Below are 16,346 nucleotides of genomic sequence, written 5' to 3' on the forward strand. Positions count from 1 at the left end.
ATTTAATTCTGCCATCAACAATGAGATGTGTTAATTTAAATTGATGGTACTTTTGGAATCCACAGTTAGTGGTGATGTTGGATTACACAACTCAATACAAATCTATGAGGAATGTTTGATTATCTGTGCTTGTACTACACACACTAAAAAAATGACCACAGTGATCAATCAACCCCATGACACATGCTAGTTTTCTCATCAAATGGTCATTTTGAGCGTAATAAAATGTGAATCAGTGCTTGTTTCTTTTAACTGCTGAGCAGCAGAAACTCTGGTTGAACTTTGATTTGTCTTAAAAAAAATATATATGTGTTACAATTAGTGTGTGCTGTACCCTGAGTTGTTTTATCAGCTGTAATGTGGTAAAATATAGAGGGGTGATATGCAACAAAGGACACTGTGGTTCTGTACACCCCCGACACTTCTGCCTGCAGAATGACTTGAATACTGCAGCGTTTCTTCAAAGCTTTGTCAGCTTTGATCACATCTTCTGTTTTGAGACATGTCAACCTTTTTACCTCAGGAGGTAAAACTCCAGCAACACTTGTGGTATGTAGAACAACTTTTTTTTGTTAGACTGACACAGTTTGGCTTGTGGCCTTCATCAGGGTCATCATAAAACACACTGAGTTTGTTCCGTTACAACTTAAGTTGTAAGTTGAAGTGGGCGGGAAATCCCCACTCCACTATTTTTTTTTTTTTTTTTTGTTATAGCCTTAGTCAGTACCTTTTTTTGTTATGAGTTACTTATACACAGTCAGGGCAGAATTCACAAAAGGATTGCGTGGCTTTTGCGGCCGCTAAACCGGTAAAAACGGAGCAAACAGATACCGCACGCGCAAGAGGGTGAAATGCTCCACTAACTGCGCTGCCAAGCAGATTGCATCTCGGTGCTCCGGTGTTATTTGCACGTATTTAAATGAGGTAATATGCATATATTTGGCGGAAAAATTGCCCCTCTCTATGCAAATGAGCCTCATTGATAAACAACGTCTAATTCACTAACACCAGCGCTAATAGCCACACAGAGTTTGAGTGAAGTAAATAACGAAACGGGGGAAACAAACGTGAACAAAAATGGTTCCATAACTCATATTAAATTCAAAAGATAACGAAAAAACAGCTACAGGTGAGAGGGAATAGTGATAAAGTGGTCAAACTTGGTCAAATCCACAGCCTCAACCCATCCGACACTGTTAGACTGACTCACCAGCAGACATGACTACATGAGGGTATACAGTATTCAGTACTTTGTCAAACAAAGTCTGCCATTGTTCTGCCACGGTGTTCTTGGCGCAAAGCCAGCATTTATACTTTGCCATGTGTGGCTTATTGCAATCAGGGGCAAATCAGGGCCAAACTGCACTCAGCTGCCAAACTTTGTGGGCGTGTTTGCGCTGGTATATCATTAGCGCAATATCCTTTGTGAATAGGACGTTAAGACGGAGCAAACTGCGGGTGCAAGTGAAGTGCAATTCAAAGTGTTATCAGTGGCTGCAGTTCATTCTTTGTGAATTCAGGCCCAATCAGTGTTTTACCTACAGTAGATGATGGTCAGCCCCCAGTTTGGAGAAGCAAACAGGAGTACTGACAAGGAAGCTAAGCAATGCTGTGGATGGTGGTAGCAGCAAAACAAACTTTCACCGCCTAAGAAAATCAATATCAGTGTTAACGCAGACAGCTCTTTCTGACATTAATGGCCTAAGTTCTCCATCTATGCTTTCATCAAAGCCACTGCACACAAAAGTTTCTGGTCTGCCACTGCCTTGATCAGTTAGTTTGCTTGTGTTATTGTGTGACTTAGGTGAATACTAATCCTTTAAAACAGCCAAAACAGACAACAACCAATAACACAGTAATTGACTGAGGCAGTGGCAAACCAGCAGCTCCTGTGTTTAGTAATGTTAAGACTATCCAAACTATCCCTTAAAGAATATTTGGGGGGACTAGACTTTACGCTATCAACATGGCCAACATGCTTTTTGTTATTTTGCACAATGAATGAATATTACATACATTGAAAAGTATTGTATTTCGTGTCTCCATCTGCTGGTGGGCCATCACAGTAAGAGTATGCATGCAAAATATGATATTAATTCCACTACAGAAGAGACTTGATGATCACCAAAATTAGGTGGGGGAAAAAAAGTGAATTTATCAATATTGGTATTAGTTATCAGTCAAATGAGTTTTTATATATTGGATTACTGAATATCTGCAAAGAATCCAAAATCATAAATCCAAATTAAAAACTTAATTTGTAAACCAGCTTACAAAAGTCCTGCCAGTACTGTGCCAGCCAATACCAGCTGTGGCATACTCTCTGTCTGATGAAGATTAAAATGTATTTACAAGACAAACCCAGCAGCATAAAAAGTGTTGACACAATAAATATATTACAAACCACATAAACACTGAAACATAGACAGAATAAAAATATCAGTAATTTAGGTTTCAAAAACCATCTATGTAAATGGATCCTTTAAACATCGCTCAGAGTAAGAAAATTAATTTGATATAAGATTTGATCATTTCAAATCTTAATCTACATCATATCTTGGCAGAATGACATTTTTAAAAGCTTTATAACTTTTTTCTCTGTTCAGTGACATTGAGGTTGACATGTCATTGTCTCCCTTTTTACAATGTGTGTGCTCTATACAAGTGTGTGTGTGCTGTGGTGACTTGCAAGCTATGACTGAACAACAGCCTCATCTAAGCCGTGTCCCCTCAGACTTTTCCTTAAACTTAATTAAACACTCTGCTTAGTCACAGATCTCTGTGCCTCCTTTCACTTTCTGTCCCCGTTCATCACCTTCCTCACTCATCTCCAAGAGGCTCTGAGGGAACACACACACACACACACACACACACACACACACACACACACACACACACACACAAAGACACTGCAGCATGCGAGATGTCTCAATCTAACACTAGAGGAGAATTTTAAAATACAGTCATTTATCTGTAAGTGTCTTATTTCTTTATAATTAGATGCAGTCAATTATGATCAGTCAGTCTGAGTCTCAGTGGCCTTAAATAACACAAACACTCTCAACAGGCCTAATGTGAAATAAATGAACAACCTGGAATTGCAGCTGAAAACATAGTGCTTTGCGTATGTGTGTGTGTGTGTGTGTGTGTGTGTGTGTGTGTGTGTGTGTGTGTCCTGACAGATGTGCCCGCAGACCTCAGTTTCAACCCTACAGCCGAAGTAGCTGTCTGTCTAAGCAAAGGAGGAAACTACTGCTGGAAACAGATGTTCCTGTGTGTTCATGTGTGTGCGACTGCATGGAAATGTGTACAGTGTGTGAGTGAGGGCACCAAGTGTCTGGGTGAACTTCAGGGCAAACTCTGTCTGGCTGTCCCTCTGGTCCACACACGGCCCAGTCAGATGCTGACCATCCTGTTTGAATACTGTGGGTCCAAACTATTATTCCCTGTCAGGTTCTACTCCATGTGTGTTTTTCTTTCACAAAACTGAATCTAATTAGTCTGTAGGTTAGTCCTGCAGAACATCTGTGTATACCAGAGATTTCCTATTTGACATTTTTCTATTGTTTTTTTTTTTGAGTATAGTTCTGATATTGTTTGGAATACAAGATAAGATTTTGTTGTGTGTTAAGATCAGTAAACCACTAAATATTTCACTTCACCCAGACCTCTTGCACTGCTGCACATACATGGGTCAAAGCAGGTGTGTTGAGCATCTTAACGCAAACACATGAGGCCTGGCAGCCATCCCTAGGTCGGCCCCTTTTCTGCAGCACAGAGTCAGGTACCCGTGGGTAAACGAATGAAAAAGATGTGCAGTATATGTGTAATATTTTGACATCTACATCACCATTATCAAGCAGCAATTCCTTTTTTTTTGAAAGTCAGTGACACAAGTTGAACCTTAGGCCCCGTCGTCACATACGTCATCGACGTGGAGGACTCCAGTGATGAAACTTTGCAGCCAGAGGATGAGGTGGCAGCGTACGTCGAGTTCAAGACACCCAAGGAGCATTCTTTTGAGGTTTTATGGTCGTGGGAGGAGCATACTTAAATGTTTCCTCTCTTGGCAGTGATTGCGTGCAGAATGTTTTTGCCATCCCTGCATCAAGCGCAGCCAATGAAAGAGACTTTTCCTCCGCTGGATTTGTAATTCAAGAACAGAGAGCCCAGCTTAATGTGAGTGACTGTAGCCTGTGTGTGTGAAATCATGTGTGCGGGTCGGGTCTCAGGACTTTTACTAACGGGTGTGGGCAGGCGCAGCTTTGACTGAGAAATAATGACGAGTAATGGGTCATTTCCGGTCGGGAGCTTTACTGGTATGTGTAGGTTTTAAAAAAGGGACCTGTGCAGGACTCTAAAGCAGACAAATTTCAACATCTTCCATAGCAAGAATACTTTTCATTTCAAACACAAAATCAAATTTAACAAAACACTTCAGAACACTGGACACAAATTATGTTACTAAAAAGATTTTAAATTGTTGGAGCTTTTTAGCGTTACAAACTAAAGTGTCACAACCACTGGCGAGGTGTTGGGGCACCTGGCTCTCTCTCACCTAATGCTGAAGCTGTTGGGGCACATGGCTGTCTCTCTTTCATCTGATGCTACCACTCGATCGCTGTCCTTATAATCAGGTTGGCCAGTGATCCTCGTTGACCTTGACCTTGCTCATGCCTTCTCTATCTTCCTGACTGTCTCTGAAGTAGGCTTTAGAAAACTATGGACCAGCAAAAACTTTTTAACTATTTGTTCTATCTATCTGTTTTGGTTCTGAAGTGCATACAATAGCATGAAGTGCATCCTGTGTAATTATAATGTCTTGGGGGAAAAATAATAATAATAATAATAATAATAATATCTATATCTATCTATCTATCTATCTATATATATATATATATATATATTTTATCATAATAGTTGTTAACAGATGGAGGTGGGTTCCGTTTGGACTGGGCCCCCCAACCTCCTCAATTCAAGGAGGCTGCCCAAGTATATTTTACAGGCCAGAGTGTGCTTGAAGATGCTCATACAGTCCGTGCGCCCAGGAACTACCCCTTTGTGCTGCTAGAGGGATAGTTTACCATAGTTCAATTACGCATACTATCGTGTTACAGTATGATGCAATGCTACTTAAAAATCAGCAAAGTATTCCTCTAAGCGATTCAATTATGGCCCTACTGTTTAACTCTCAAACAAAGATAAAAAAACTGCTTTTTTAAAAAAATGCATCCTAACTAAACAAAAATTGATTGTTGACTTTTTAAGATCAGGTAATGCCAGTAAACACCAAAGACTACATGAAAAAAGCCAGTAAACATAACAGCTATTAGAAAATTATGATTTAAAATACAAATAAATAATTGATGCCAAAAAGGGTGGTGAATTTACAGGTACAAAAAAAAAAATGTCTGTGTCTGTTCAGTATATGTTACATGTGTAGATAGGCGGTGTTAATGATTGGAGGTTTGGTTGTTTTTTAAAGCTATCTCTATGTCTAATGAAAGTAGATGATGCCACTGGGATGCTGAGAGGTTGTTTCTGTCTTTCTAATTCAGTTAAAATTGTCTTTTACTGATTGTTAGGGGCGACCAGTGGGAAAGAAAGAAAAAAAAAAGATTTCTGAACAACTTTATTTTTTAATAAAAGTCTCAAGTTTGTGTTCTTTCCTTAACAGATGGTTGATGTTAATATTTGTGTGACAACCATGCAAACTACTTTCATCTTACAGCTGCAGCTTTAGCTAAAAGCTTGCTGAGAAAAATCACAACACCTCGTCTTGAAACAACCAAAACACTTGCATGTATATGGCGCTTGATAAGATAACTTATCTTAGATAATCATATGTGATGTAATCACTTGCAAAGGAGGATATTATTGCTTCTTCAATTGGTCTTTTTGGGATGCGGGACTTGGAAAATGATCAAAAACATCTCCTCATACTCTTTCAAATGTACCTGAAGTCTGGTATTAACCTCTCACCTCGGGGATGGGATCTGACAGCAGGGTGTAGAGCTTCTCGTGAGCACTGTCCCGAACTCCACACCAGCGAGCCGGGTCAAAGTTCTGCCAGATGCGGCCCAGGCAAATGGCCACCCACTGGCGCAGCAGAGGGTGAGGGTCTGACAGCTGCTCCAGGCAGTTGGCTATTAGGTTGCCCTGTAGACAGGCCTCCTGGGGGGGGGGATGAGAGGAGGAGGAGTGATGCAGAATCATGAGTTTTTACTTTAAAATTTAAAAGGTGTGATACCTACGTACATCCAAGAAATGTAATTAGACTTCAAGGACTGTGATGTATGAAGTAATAAGAGTAGAAAGGCCATTTGTATAAGATCAAATTTCCTGTGAGTCACCAGCCATTAAACACATTCAGAAACTTTGTTCTGTGGTAGACAACACTGACCTGCCTGTTTTCCATTTTTAATAAAATGACAATATGTGCATCATACATCAGTCTCAACCTTCCGGAGCAGTACAGACTGGGAGCAGATTTGTGCCTCATTAGCCAGTTAATCACCACTAACCTGTAACCTTACACTGTGAGATGGACAAAAAGATGTGCTGTGGTATGACGTATTCCTTTGAACCCCTTCAGCTCTCTTTAAGTCTTTTTTTGTGAACAGACGGTAATTGGTCCACCAAGGTTTGAGGCCGTCTCCAGAGCGATGGAAGAGCTGGCATCCTCTATTCCAAATGCTTTTCAAAATTTCTTTTTGATTGAATCACTTTGTGCAGAGCATTAACAAGTACTCTGCTTTTCCTGTTTTCAGCCATGTTTCTCCTTTTTGAGGTCACACATAGACAGCACTTTATTGGCTGTAAAGAATGCTGATCTTTGTGAAAAGATAAAGAAAAAGGTAATGTGTATGTGTCAAGCATTAAAACTAGAACTACCAACTCGCGGTTATATGCCTCTGCAAACCTGTCGTTGATGCTTCACACACACCTTTCCCCCTCTGGCACAGAAGAGCTATACAATCAGCACAGTTTCATGGAGGAAACCCAAGCTTAGTGTCACCAATTCAATATTTGAGCAAATGTCTCTCTTTCTCTTCCTGAGCTATGACATTGAGTAATGGCCAGAACATTGTTTTTGCAGATAATGATGTCAAAGTGAAGTTGACCTTTGACCTTTTGGACGTAAAATTTCATCACTTCATTATTTTATCCTTTTAACCATTTGTGTGAAATTTTGTCAGAATTAGTGAATGAATTCTTGAGTTATGGCCAAAAATGTGTTTTGTGAGGTCACACGGACCTTGACCTTAAACTCTCCAAATTCTTATTTGTTGATTTGTGAGTCCAAGTGAACATTTGTGCCAAATTTGAAGAAATTCCCTGAAGGTGTTAATATCACATTCCCAAGAATGACATATATGCAAGGTCACAATGACCTTGACCTTTGACCACCAAAATCGAATCAGTTTATCTTTGAGTCCAGCTGAGCATTTGTGCCAAATTTGAAACACTCCCTAAAGCAATTGTGAGATATCGCATTCATAGGAATAGGAATGGGATGAATGGACGGATGGACAGACAACTTGAAAACATAATGCCTCCTGCCATGGCTATCACTGGCATAAAAAGAAAGGACAGGTCCAGTTGGAATTACCTATACTACAATGACTCATGGTAAAAACAACGTAATGTTTATTTCAACTGCATTGTTTGCATTAGTACAACTACAGCTATGTTGTACTCACCTCTCCATTACTTTCACTTTCTATTTTAACAGAAATACTGTTCTGATTCACTTTTAAATTCTGATCACTTCCACTTTTTTATCCCTGTGTTCAATGTCTACCGTCAATCAAACGTAAAACTTAGTGCATGTCAATACCGAATTGACGACAAAAACCTTGTGCTCACCTTCAAAGCCCTCTAAAACAAATCCGTCCACTTATATCTCTGACCATACCCACCTCATACCTCAGCACCATGGGTGTTAGGGCTTCTAGCTGCATTGCCCCCCGGCTCTAGATTTCCCTACCCACACACGTTCAACAGTCTGACAGCATAACATCACTCAAATCCCACCTCAAAACTCCCCTGTTCAAACTGGCTTATCCACTGTAACACTCACTGTACCCTGTGTTTCCATTTTAACTCTCCAGTATTGCTGTTTTCATCTCAGCTCTTATACGTGTCTGTCCAATTCAAGTCTCTTGATCTGTCTTTTTTTTTACCTGTTGGCATTTGGTTTTATTTCTATGCTTTGTAAAGTGACCTTGGATGTTTTGAAAGGCACCTAATTCCAGTCTGTTCTGCCTTGCTATTTTTTTCAGTTTAATAAAATTCAAAACTTCCTGTAGAAGTTTCACATTACAAACATACCAGGGAAGAAAAGGAATATGTTCTCAAACTAGTGCAAGTCTTTAACTGGAAAACAACGTGCAGCAAGTATTGAGTTTTACTATGTTTTTTAACTTAAGTCATTTCCATTCTAAGGGTGCCCACGAGTCTCCTCTTTACAGACATACCCACTTTATGCCTTGTCCCATGCAGTAGAAACAGGACAGCCAGCAGGACTAGATCATAGGCAGTAGGGGTGTGACATTTTGAAAACGTGTTCGGTGAACAACCAACTGCAGGAGATTTTAAAAGTATCTGATAGCAGTTGGCGGCTAACTCAAAGAAGAACAGCAGCCAGAAATGTCTACAATTTGGGAAAACATTGAGGTCTGGGAGCTCCTTACCCTCTGAGCAGAGGAGGAGATCAGCAGCCATATAACACAGACAGTAAATGATTTTTTTTGCCATGTTAATGCAATTGTTATTGTTTAGAAAGTGCTGCTAATGGGTATGTTATATGTAACAATAAAGGCCAACACTGTTGTGTTTCATGTCATGCCCCTCATACCTCTTTTGATCCCACAATATTGCCATGCTGTCTAAAATCACACACTGGAGTGGAATGATGCTGCAGTCATTTGGTTTCGTGTAAAAATGCAAAGGTGGCATAAAAAAGGGACTTAGTAGCGACCCTATAGTGCCAGGTCTGTGTAAAAACAACTTTAGTGGATCCCATGAGCCCAATTTTATTCATGTGCAATAATGTTAACCCCCATAGTAGCCATTTCACTGTGGGGAAGCCATTAAAAAAACAAAACACAACAGGACATCATTGTATGAAATGACCAATAGTGACCTCTAGGATAATCACAGCCTCATGAAACTTTAAAGCCACAAACTGCACACATCAAGCATTCAGAAGATGCATGGCTTTCACATGTATGTTGTCAATTAGGGGTTTTCTCAGGAGTTTCCAGAACAAGAAGTGCTCGCCATCCAATCAAATAAACAAAAAACAAAATGCAAATCTCACAGAAATCTCTAAATGTCAAATGTTTTTGATAACAAACCACAGCAAGGATTTTTTCATTGTGTTCCTCAAGGTCTTGGGTGTCTTAATGTGGTGTTTGGGAGGGATCTTGGAACATTTACAATTCTCAAGTGGTCAAAAATGCTTACATTTTGCACCAAATCTGTGTTACAAGATAGAGCATGGGAATAGCCATCATAAACTTCCATCATAATGTTGTAAGGAGGGCTGCCCCCTAATAATCAACCAAATGTTAGTCGACCAGAAAGGTCATTAGTCGGCAAGCTTTCAATGGATGCTTAGTTGCAGAAAAAAAACAACAAAAAAACAACCATGGAACTATATTAGGAGCTGCATCTTTTCTAAATTAATCAAAACCTTTATGACTGGACCATGTGGGACTTTAATTTGAAAGGTACACACAGGAAATGGCCACACTCAGCAGTCACCACGGAGTGACTTTAATTTACAGGGCTGGTACCTGCAGTTATTAAACAGTCTAGATTACAACATGTTGGGCAGAAAATTTTAATTGTGGGATCATTTTGAGAAGGTGAAGGGTGAACCCAAGGTGATATGTTAACTCTGCAGGCAAGCATTTGCCCATCATTCGTCGACTACAAACATGACAAATAATCTGAAACATAAAAGTAGCTACATGTCCATGTGACGTGCACTTATTAACTAAGGTTCATTAGTATGTTTTAGTATTTCTGTGTAATGTAGCACAGTGTTAAAAATGTTATTGATACTATTCTCTGATGACTATTGGTTGACTAGGAAAATTCTTAGTTGGGGGCAGCCCTAGTTCTAGCCCCTATACACTCTAAAATTCTAAACTCTAAAGTTTGAATAGGTACCTAACTAAAACACAATGTTTATTACAGATTGGTGACTAGAAAAACTTGACAGACAGTGCGGAGGTGCATCTCAAATTAATCTTCAGGTTTGCTGTTTTCAGATGATGTAAACAACTTCTTTGTCGCACACACACTGTTGTACTGTCATCTCCCCCTAAAGATTCCCTATCATGCTAAAAAAGACAAAACTGAATATGTGGTAGGGTGCTGTGGTAAATAATCTATTAATGTTAAAACACCCCCAAGGGATGTTCACTTTAATTGACAGTATCTTAACACTGATCAGCAAATCTGCAAAGAGGAACAGACTGGACTGAGTGAAAACAGATTTCTGTTAGACAGAGCAACAGATTGGTGAGCATGACACAAGAGCTGTGTAAATGTACTTGTATCTTGAATTTATGTAGACACAAGGTAAACATAGAGGGAAGTGTTAAGTTTTCATTAACAGCAAACCATAAACTAAATGGAGCAGATCAGACAACAAAGACAAGAATTACTAAAATATAAGAAAATACACTTAGAAACTGAAAAGACGTGTTAGTTGTTTCTTCAGCATTTGCTGAAATAAAGACATTTGAAGAAGTTATGGTACGTGTTATTTTTTGTGACAATAACACGCCATGCGTCAGCACCCTGATATTTCCAGTGAAGATAAAAGCCTTTATTGCATCACCTCATCCCCACGTATACTGCAACAAATGGACCTGTTTAGTGTGCTCAGAATCCTTCTCTGTCTCCTGCAGATTGAGGCATCGCAACAACAAATCTCTTATCAGCAGCAACATGATGCCGTCTCCTTTTTCATGCGCCTCAGATCGCTCGTGCTTCATTCCCTCTGCTCTGATAGAGCCTCCCAGTTGAACCCCAAGAGCTGGAATATTAAGACGCCAGTGCTTGGTGACATGTTCGCAACAGCGATACTGCAGTAATGAGCGCTGTTGTTGAAAGTAAGAGGGATAAATAATGGAGATGTGGAGCAGGCAGAGAGTCTCTCTGTAATGTTCGAGAGCATCTATTATTTACAGGCCTGTGAGAGAGGTAGGAGCATTTAGGAACAGTGGAATGGAAGAAGAATGGGTGTTTCTGAGCCTCAGAGCACATATAGCTTTTCTGATTTGTCACATTTATATAATGTTGAGAGAGAGAAGTACTGTAAGGTAATGAAGAAAAAATATGTCAAATAACATTCACAACCAGACAGAAAAATCACTGCAGAGAGCAGGAGAGGGGAAGCAAAGGGAGTGATGGTGGAATATTTCAGTGTGTTGCTAGTGTGTGTGTGTACTACTTGAAATGACAAGCTACATCATCCTAGCATCCCACCCTTGGATGTTTGATCAGCATCAGGTACAAAAGGCTTCTGGGATTGAATACCTGGGGCCAGGGAACAGGCCGATGTGACACTTGCGGTGATGAAGTGTCACCATGGAGGTGGCTGGGACGGAGACGGAAATTATAGAGGTGACTGTTGGTGACAAAACTGTCACATAACCAATATCTCCCGGAAATACACAATGGGCGATAGAGTAATCTCTCAAAGTGACGGCTGGCCCCAAAAGAACTTGCTGAGGTTCTGGTGAGGGAAGTAAATGAATAATACGGTACGTTCTCCCTTTGGGCTTCTAGCAAGCAAATGGACAGCAGTGCGGAAATACACAGATATCCAAACATGCTCCCACACACACCTGTCCTGTGTTGTAGCTGTTGACGATAACGGCCAATATGAAGACAGCCATGGTTCGATGCTCAGCCTGTAAGAAAGAAAGGAACTCTGAGATCTTATGTCAACATCTTAATGCTGTCTGAAGGTTTTCTGTCACATTCTCAAGCTCCTTTCAGTAAAGTAATGAGCTCAGCGTCAAAACAAGTAGAAAAGAAGAGATGTATTCCTCTATATTCACATGGGTCACTTTCTTCACAAAAGAGACGGGTGGATACTCACTGGCATGTAACTGTCAGCCAACACTGACAGGAAGTACTTGTGTCCATTGTCTTTAACCAGGTCAGCTTGACATGACTGCAGAGGCAGAGAGCAGAGAGAGAGAAAGGGAGACAAAGAGGAAGAGGAGGTTTCACTTCATTGCAGATGTTGCTTAAGGTGACCTTCTACTCATATAGCATTAACAACAGTCCTGTCATTGGGAGTATGTCTATTTCTCCCACGACAGTACCCAAAAAACCACAAGTATTTTATTGAAAATTTCCTGCGTAGGTGTGTGCGTCTGTCTGCTGTAAAAATGAAACATAACTTGCATTCAAGCTCACTGGTCTAGATCAAAGTCACTGTTTGACTGAAATATTACCAAAAAGGTGTGTGGAAGAACACTGTTTTCTGTTTTTCTTAAAAAGCATTTGACAAACAGTGTTTGTGAAAAAAGAGATTATTTATCATGCAAAAACAAAAACACTTGCACTGATAAAACTGTAGCAATTTCACCATTTTCAGACTGTTAAATCAAACCAACCAACAACCAACTGACCAACCAGCCAGCCAGCCAACCAACCAACCACCCAACCAACTGACTCCCTGTTCCTGAGAATTTGTGCTCAATCAACCAAAAGAGCATTTGTGAGGTCAGGCACTGATAATAGACAAGAAGGCCTGGCTCATAGCCAGTGTTCTAATTCCTCCTAGAGGTGTTCAGTGGGGTTAAGGTCAGGTCCCTGTGCAGGCCAATGAACTTCCTCCGCATCAGACTCATCTCACCATGTCTTTATGGACCCTGCATTGTGCACAGAGGCACAGTCAAGGGCTTTCCCCAAACTGTTGCCACAAACATGGAAGTGCTGAGCTGGCTAAAAAAAATCTTGTAGCATCAAGAAGACCCCTCACTGGTTAGGGGCCTGGCTCAAACCCTGAAAACAGCCCCATACCATTACATTACAGTTGACACTATGGATTCGGGTAGTTGGCGTTCTTAAGGCATCTGCCAAAACCAATTCAGCTATCAGACTTCCACATAGTGAAGCATGATTAATTATTTCAAACATCTAGCCAAGGCTCAAACCCCTGGCATTGCGCATTGTGATGTGGAACTTGTGTGCAGCTGCTTGGTCATAGAAGGATGCTGCTTTTAGATGTACTTTGGAGCTCTGTAAAGAGTGTTGCAACAGATGATAGGAAATGTTTACGTTCCTCAACACTCGTTGTCCCAGGTCTGTGATCTACCACTTTGTGGCTGAGCTGTTGTTGCTCCTATCCAGTTGCTTCAGCTTCACAGCAATAGCACTTACAGCTAACTGGGGCAGAAATTTTATAAACTGACTCATCCTATCACAGTACCACAATAAATTCACTGAGCTCTTTACTGAATTCCACTTTTGTCTATGAAGAGCTCATGGCTATGTGCTAGATTGTATGCACTTAAAGCAATAGGTGTGGCTGAAACACCTGAACACCATCAATAGTGTCCACTGACTTTTGGCCATATAGCATATTTAGGCCCATAACATCATTGTGCATGCCCTTACACTAAAGACGTCTGACTCTAAAACATCTTCTCTTTTTCATTTCTGTTTCTTTCATTCCTCGTGTTCCTCAACACATGCAGCAGACAGAATTCATATATCAACAAAAAGCCTGTGACGTAAAAAAAAAAAAAAAAAAAAAAAGCTGATTAAAAACCTTAATATAATAAGTGTTAAGAAAAGATGATGCAGCATGAGTTTAATGTTCGTGAGTGTTTTACATAACTTACACTGTCCACAGCGAGGATTTTAGCCCAGATGAAAACCAGCAGAGGCCGCAGCTCTCTGGCTGAGCTCTGGAGCAGCTTTAACACATACGGAAAGATTCCCACTGACAGGGCCTGAAACACACACACACAAAGACAGAGCGCTGGTGTTTATAGAACAGTATTGATATTGCAGTTACAGTTCAAGCTTTGCTGTTGAATGTGTCTGTCCAAGTACGACCACCAACACACACCTGTGGTCTGAAATGTAAACTTGTACAAAGGAATGGAATTAAGAGGAAGAGGAGGAGGAGGTGCTGGGATGAGAATTGAAATTTTGACTTAAATTCAAATGTCATTAATAAGATGAATTTGTCTTTTGGAGTGTTCAATATACTACCATACCGAGTTGGAGTGTGAGTGATGGCCATGAGGGCTGGAACTGTCCCAGTGATTATGTCAAAATGAATAAACTATTCAATATTTTGAAAACAGTGTTACTGTGTTTCTTTGAAGTAATGAAAGGAAATGAAGATCAGTGGTATTTTTCTGGCTTGCCAGGTTAGCAGTCAGCTGTAGCGAAATTTTTCCTTCCAAGTTAAGAATGTCTGCTCGCCAGCTGAGAGTCACCTATCAATCATAGTAAATACACAGCATTTCTTGCTCAGTACGGAGCTGGAGCAAGGAAACAACCATTTTACATTAGCTCAGCTCCTGTGCAAAATTAAAGAGTACATCTATATAACTTTACATTTTAAAAGCTCACTAGCTAACCCATTGTTTGTTCAAAGGTCATGTGTGAAGGATTTAGGGGGAACTATTGGCAAAAATGGCGTATAATATTCAGAACTAGGTTTTCATCAGTTTACAATCACTTTAAAAAGAGAAGCGCTGCGTTTTTGTTACCTGGCTGAGTTCAGACCAAAGATTCCCTATGAGACAAGCTGAAACTTGCAACTACTTACAATGTGTCAATCTACAACGTTCTTTAGACCTGCATCTCCATAGCAACAACCCTCTGTGCTTCTGTTCTAGCTTTTCAGGATCATTTTGTAGCTGAATATAATTTGTTGCTTCTTAAAATATGTATGAGGATGGTGGGATACTTGCTAGTTGCATCCCTGAAACAGTGAAAACATAAACAAAAGACCTGAGCTTCAAACTTATCATATGCATATTAAATACACTGCAATAATTCAAATATCCAGCACTGATAATTAGTCAGTGAGTATGTGTGTGTGACATATGCACATACGGCTAGCAGCAGCAGTGACCCACAGTCCGACACCAACGCACCGTGAGGACGGAGACATATGTAATATACATGAAATGGACTCAAACTCTGCTGTGATGGTGGGCTGTGGTGACTTGAACTGACTTGGCCAGGTGACGTGTGTTATGTTCTCAAACCAGCTGCTGGTGACTTGACAAGCTGAGTGCAGGAGAGACCATCAGCCAATTTGAGTCGCGCTGAGACCTGCCAGTTCACACCGCTGCAGCTTTTCCCTGCAATGTTCTAAAACGGTTTTGTCTTGTTGCAAATATTTGGTATGAACTGGGCTCTAGAATGAAACATTAAAATTTTCATGCAGAGTAGGTCCTATTCCAGTTGCACCACCATGTTTCTACAGTGGCCCAGAATGGACAAATCAAAAATTGGCTTTAGATAAGGTCATTTGCATTGTCACGTTTTTGTGTTGGCCACCGTAACTCTCTTACACACTTAGCACACAGGAGAAGTTATACTTGATTGTAATCTGCAACCTCACTGATAAATGCTGCTATATCCTAAACACTGGACCTTTAACCTCTACAGTGCACTAAAGAAAGAGGTTTGCATTTAAACTCTGAGAAAGTCAAGCTCTTAACGTACCAGACTGACAGCCCAGGGACCCAGATCCAGAAACCGTCCCAGCAAGTCTAGGGCTCGTAGCCGATGCACCTGGCTAAGGAGGACCTGAAACAGAGCAGAGGTCAGAGGTCAACCGTGTGGCCTCCAATCCAAGAGGAAGTCTGAGATTAAAGGAGGAAGAGGAGGAGGTGGAGGAGGCGGAAGGACAGCAGGAGAAACGGTAGAGAGGATGAGGAGGTGGAGTGAGACAGGTGGCTCTCCCACCACTACTGGCACCAGGTCACTCTTGTTTGTTCTGTGAGTGTGTGTGTGTGTGTGTGTGTGTGTGTGTGTGTGTGTGTGTGTGTGTGTGTGTGTGCGTGTGTGTGTGCAAGCATATATGTGTGGGCGACTGGGTGCGTCCTCTTGGCTGCCATTTCACTTGGCTTCTTAAGAGGATGCAGGTTTAGGACAATACCCGAGAGTGTGTGTGTACGTTTTCTCTTTACGTGCATGACAGTGGTATCAAACGGCATCACGATGTAGCAGGTTTGGCCATGGAGAACTATTTTAAGGAGGCATATGGTATGTGCTAAAAATGCATATGCATGTGTAGTTCATGCAGCATTAAGCTCAGTGCAGCACAGAGTCTGTGT

At 40.7% G+C, this 16,346-nt stretch overlaps 1 protein-coding gene across 4 annotated transcripts in view; it reads right to left on the reverse strand.

Annotated features, from left to right (window-relative positions):
- Window positions 1-16,346, reverse strand: part of rptor (regulatory associated protein of MTOR, complex 1) — a 287,229-nt gene that overhangs the window by 87,178 nt on the left and 183,705 nt on the right. For all 4 annotated transcript variants that reach the window (XM_049571490.1, XM_049571494.1, XM_049571491.1 and 1 more), the window contains exons 13-17: window positions 15,733-15,816; window positions 13,884-13,994; window positions 12,128-12,202; window positions 11,871-11,936; window positions 5,983-6,174 (exon numbers count right to left, since the gene is read on the reverse strand). In XM_049571490.1, the coding sequence (XP_049427447.1) occupies window positions 5,983-6,174; window positions 11,871-11,936; window positions 12,128-12,202; window positions 13,884-13,994; window positions 15,733-15,816 (528 nt within the window). The remainder of the gene's footprint in view (window positions 1-5,982; window positions 6,175-11,870; window positions 11,937-12,127; window positions 12,203-13,883; window positions 13,995-15,732; window positions 15,817-16,346) is intronic.

This window comes from Epinephelus fuscoguttatus, linkage group LG3 (genome assembly GCF_011397635.1).
Source record: "Epinephelus fuscoguttatus linkage group LG3, E.fuscoguttatus.final_Chr_v1".
NCBI lineage: Eukaryota > Metazoa > Chordata > Actinopteri > Perciformes > Serranidae > Epinephelus > Epinephelus fuscoguttatus.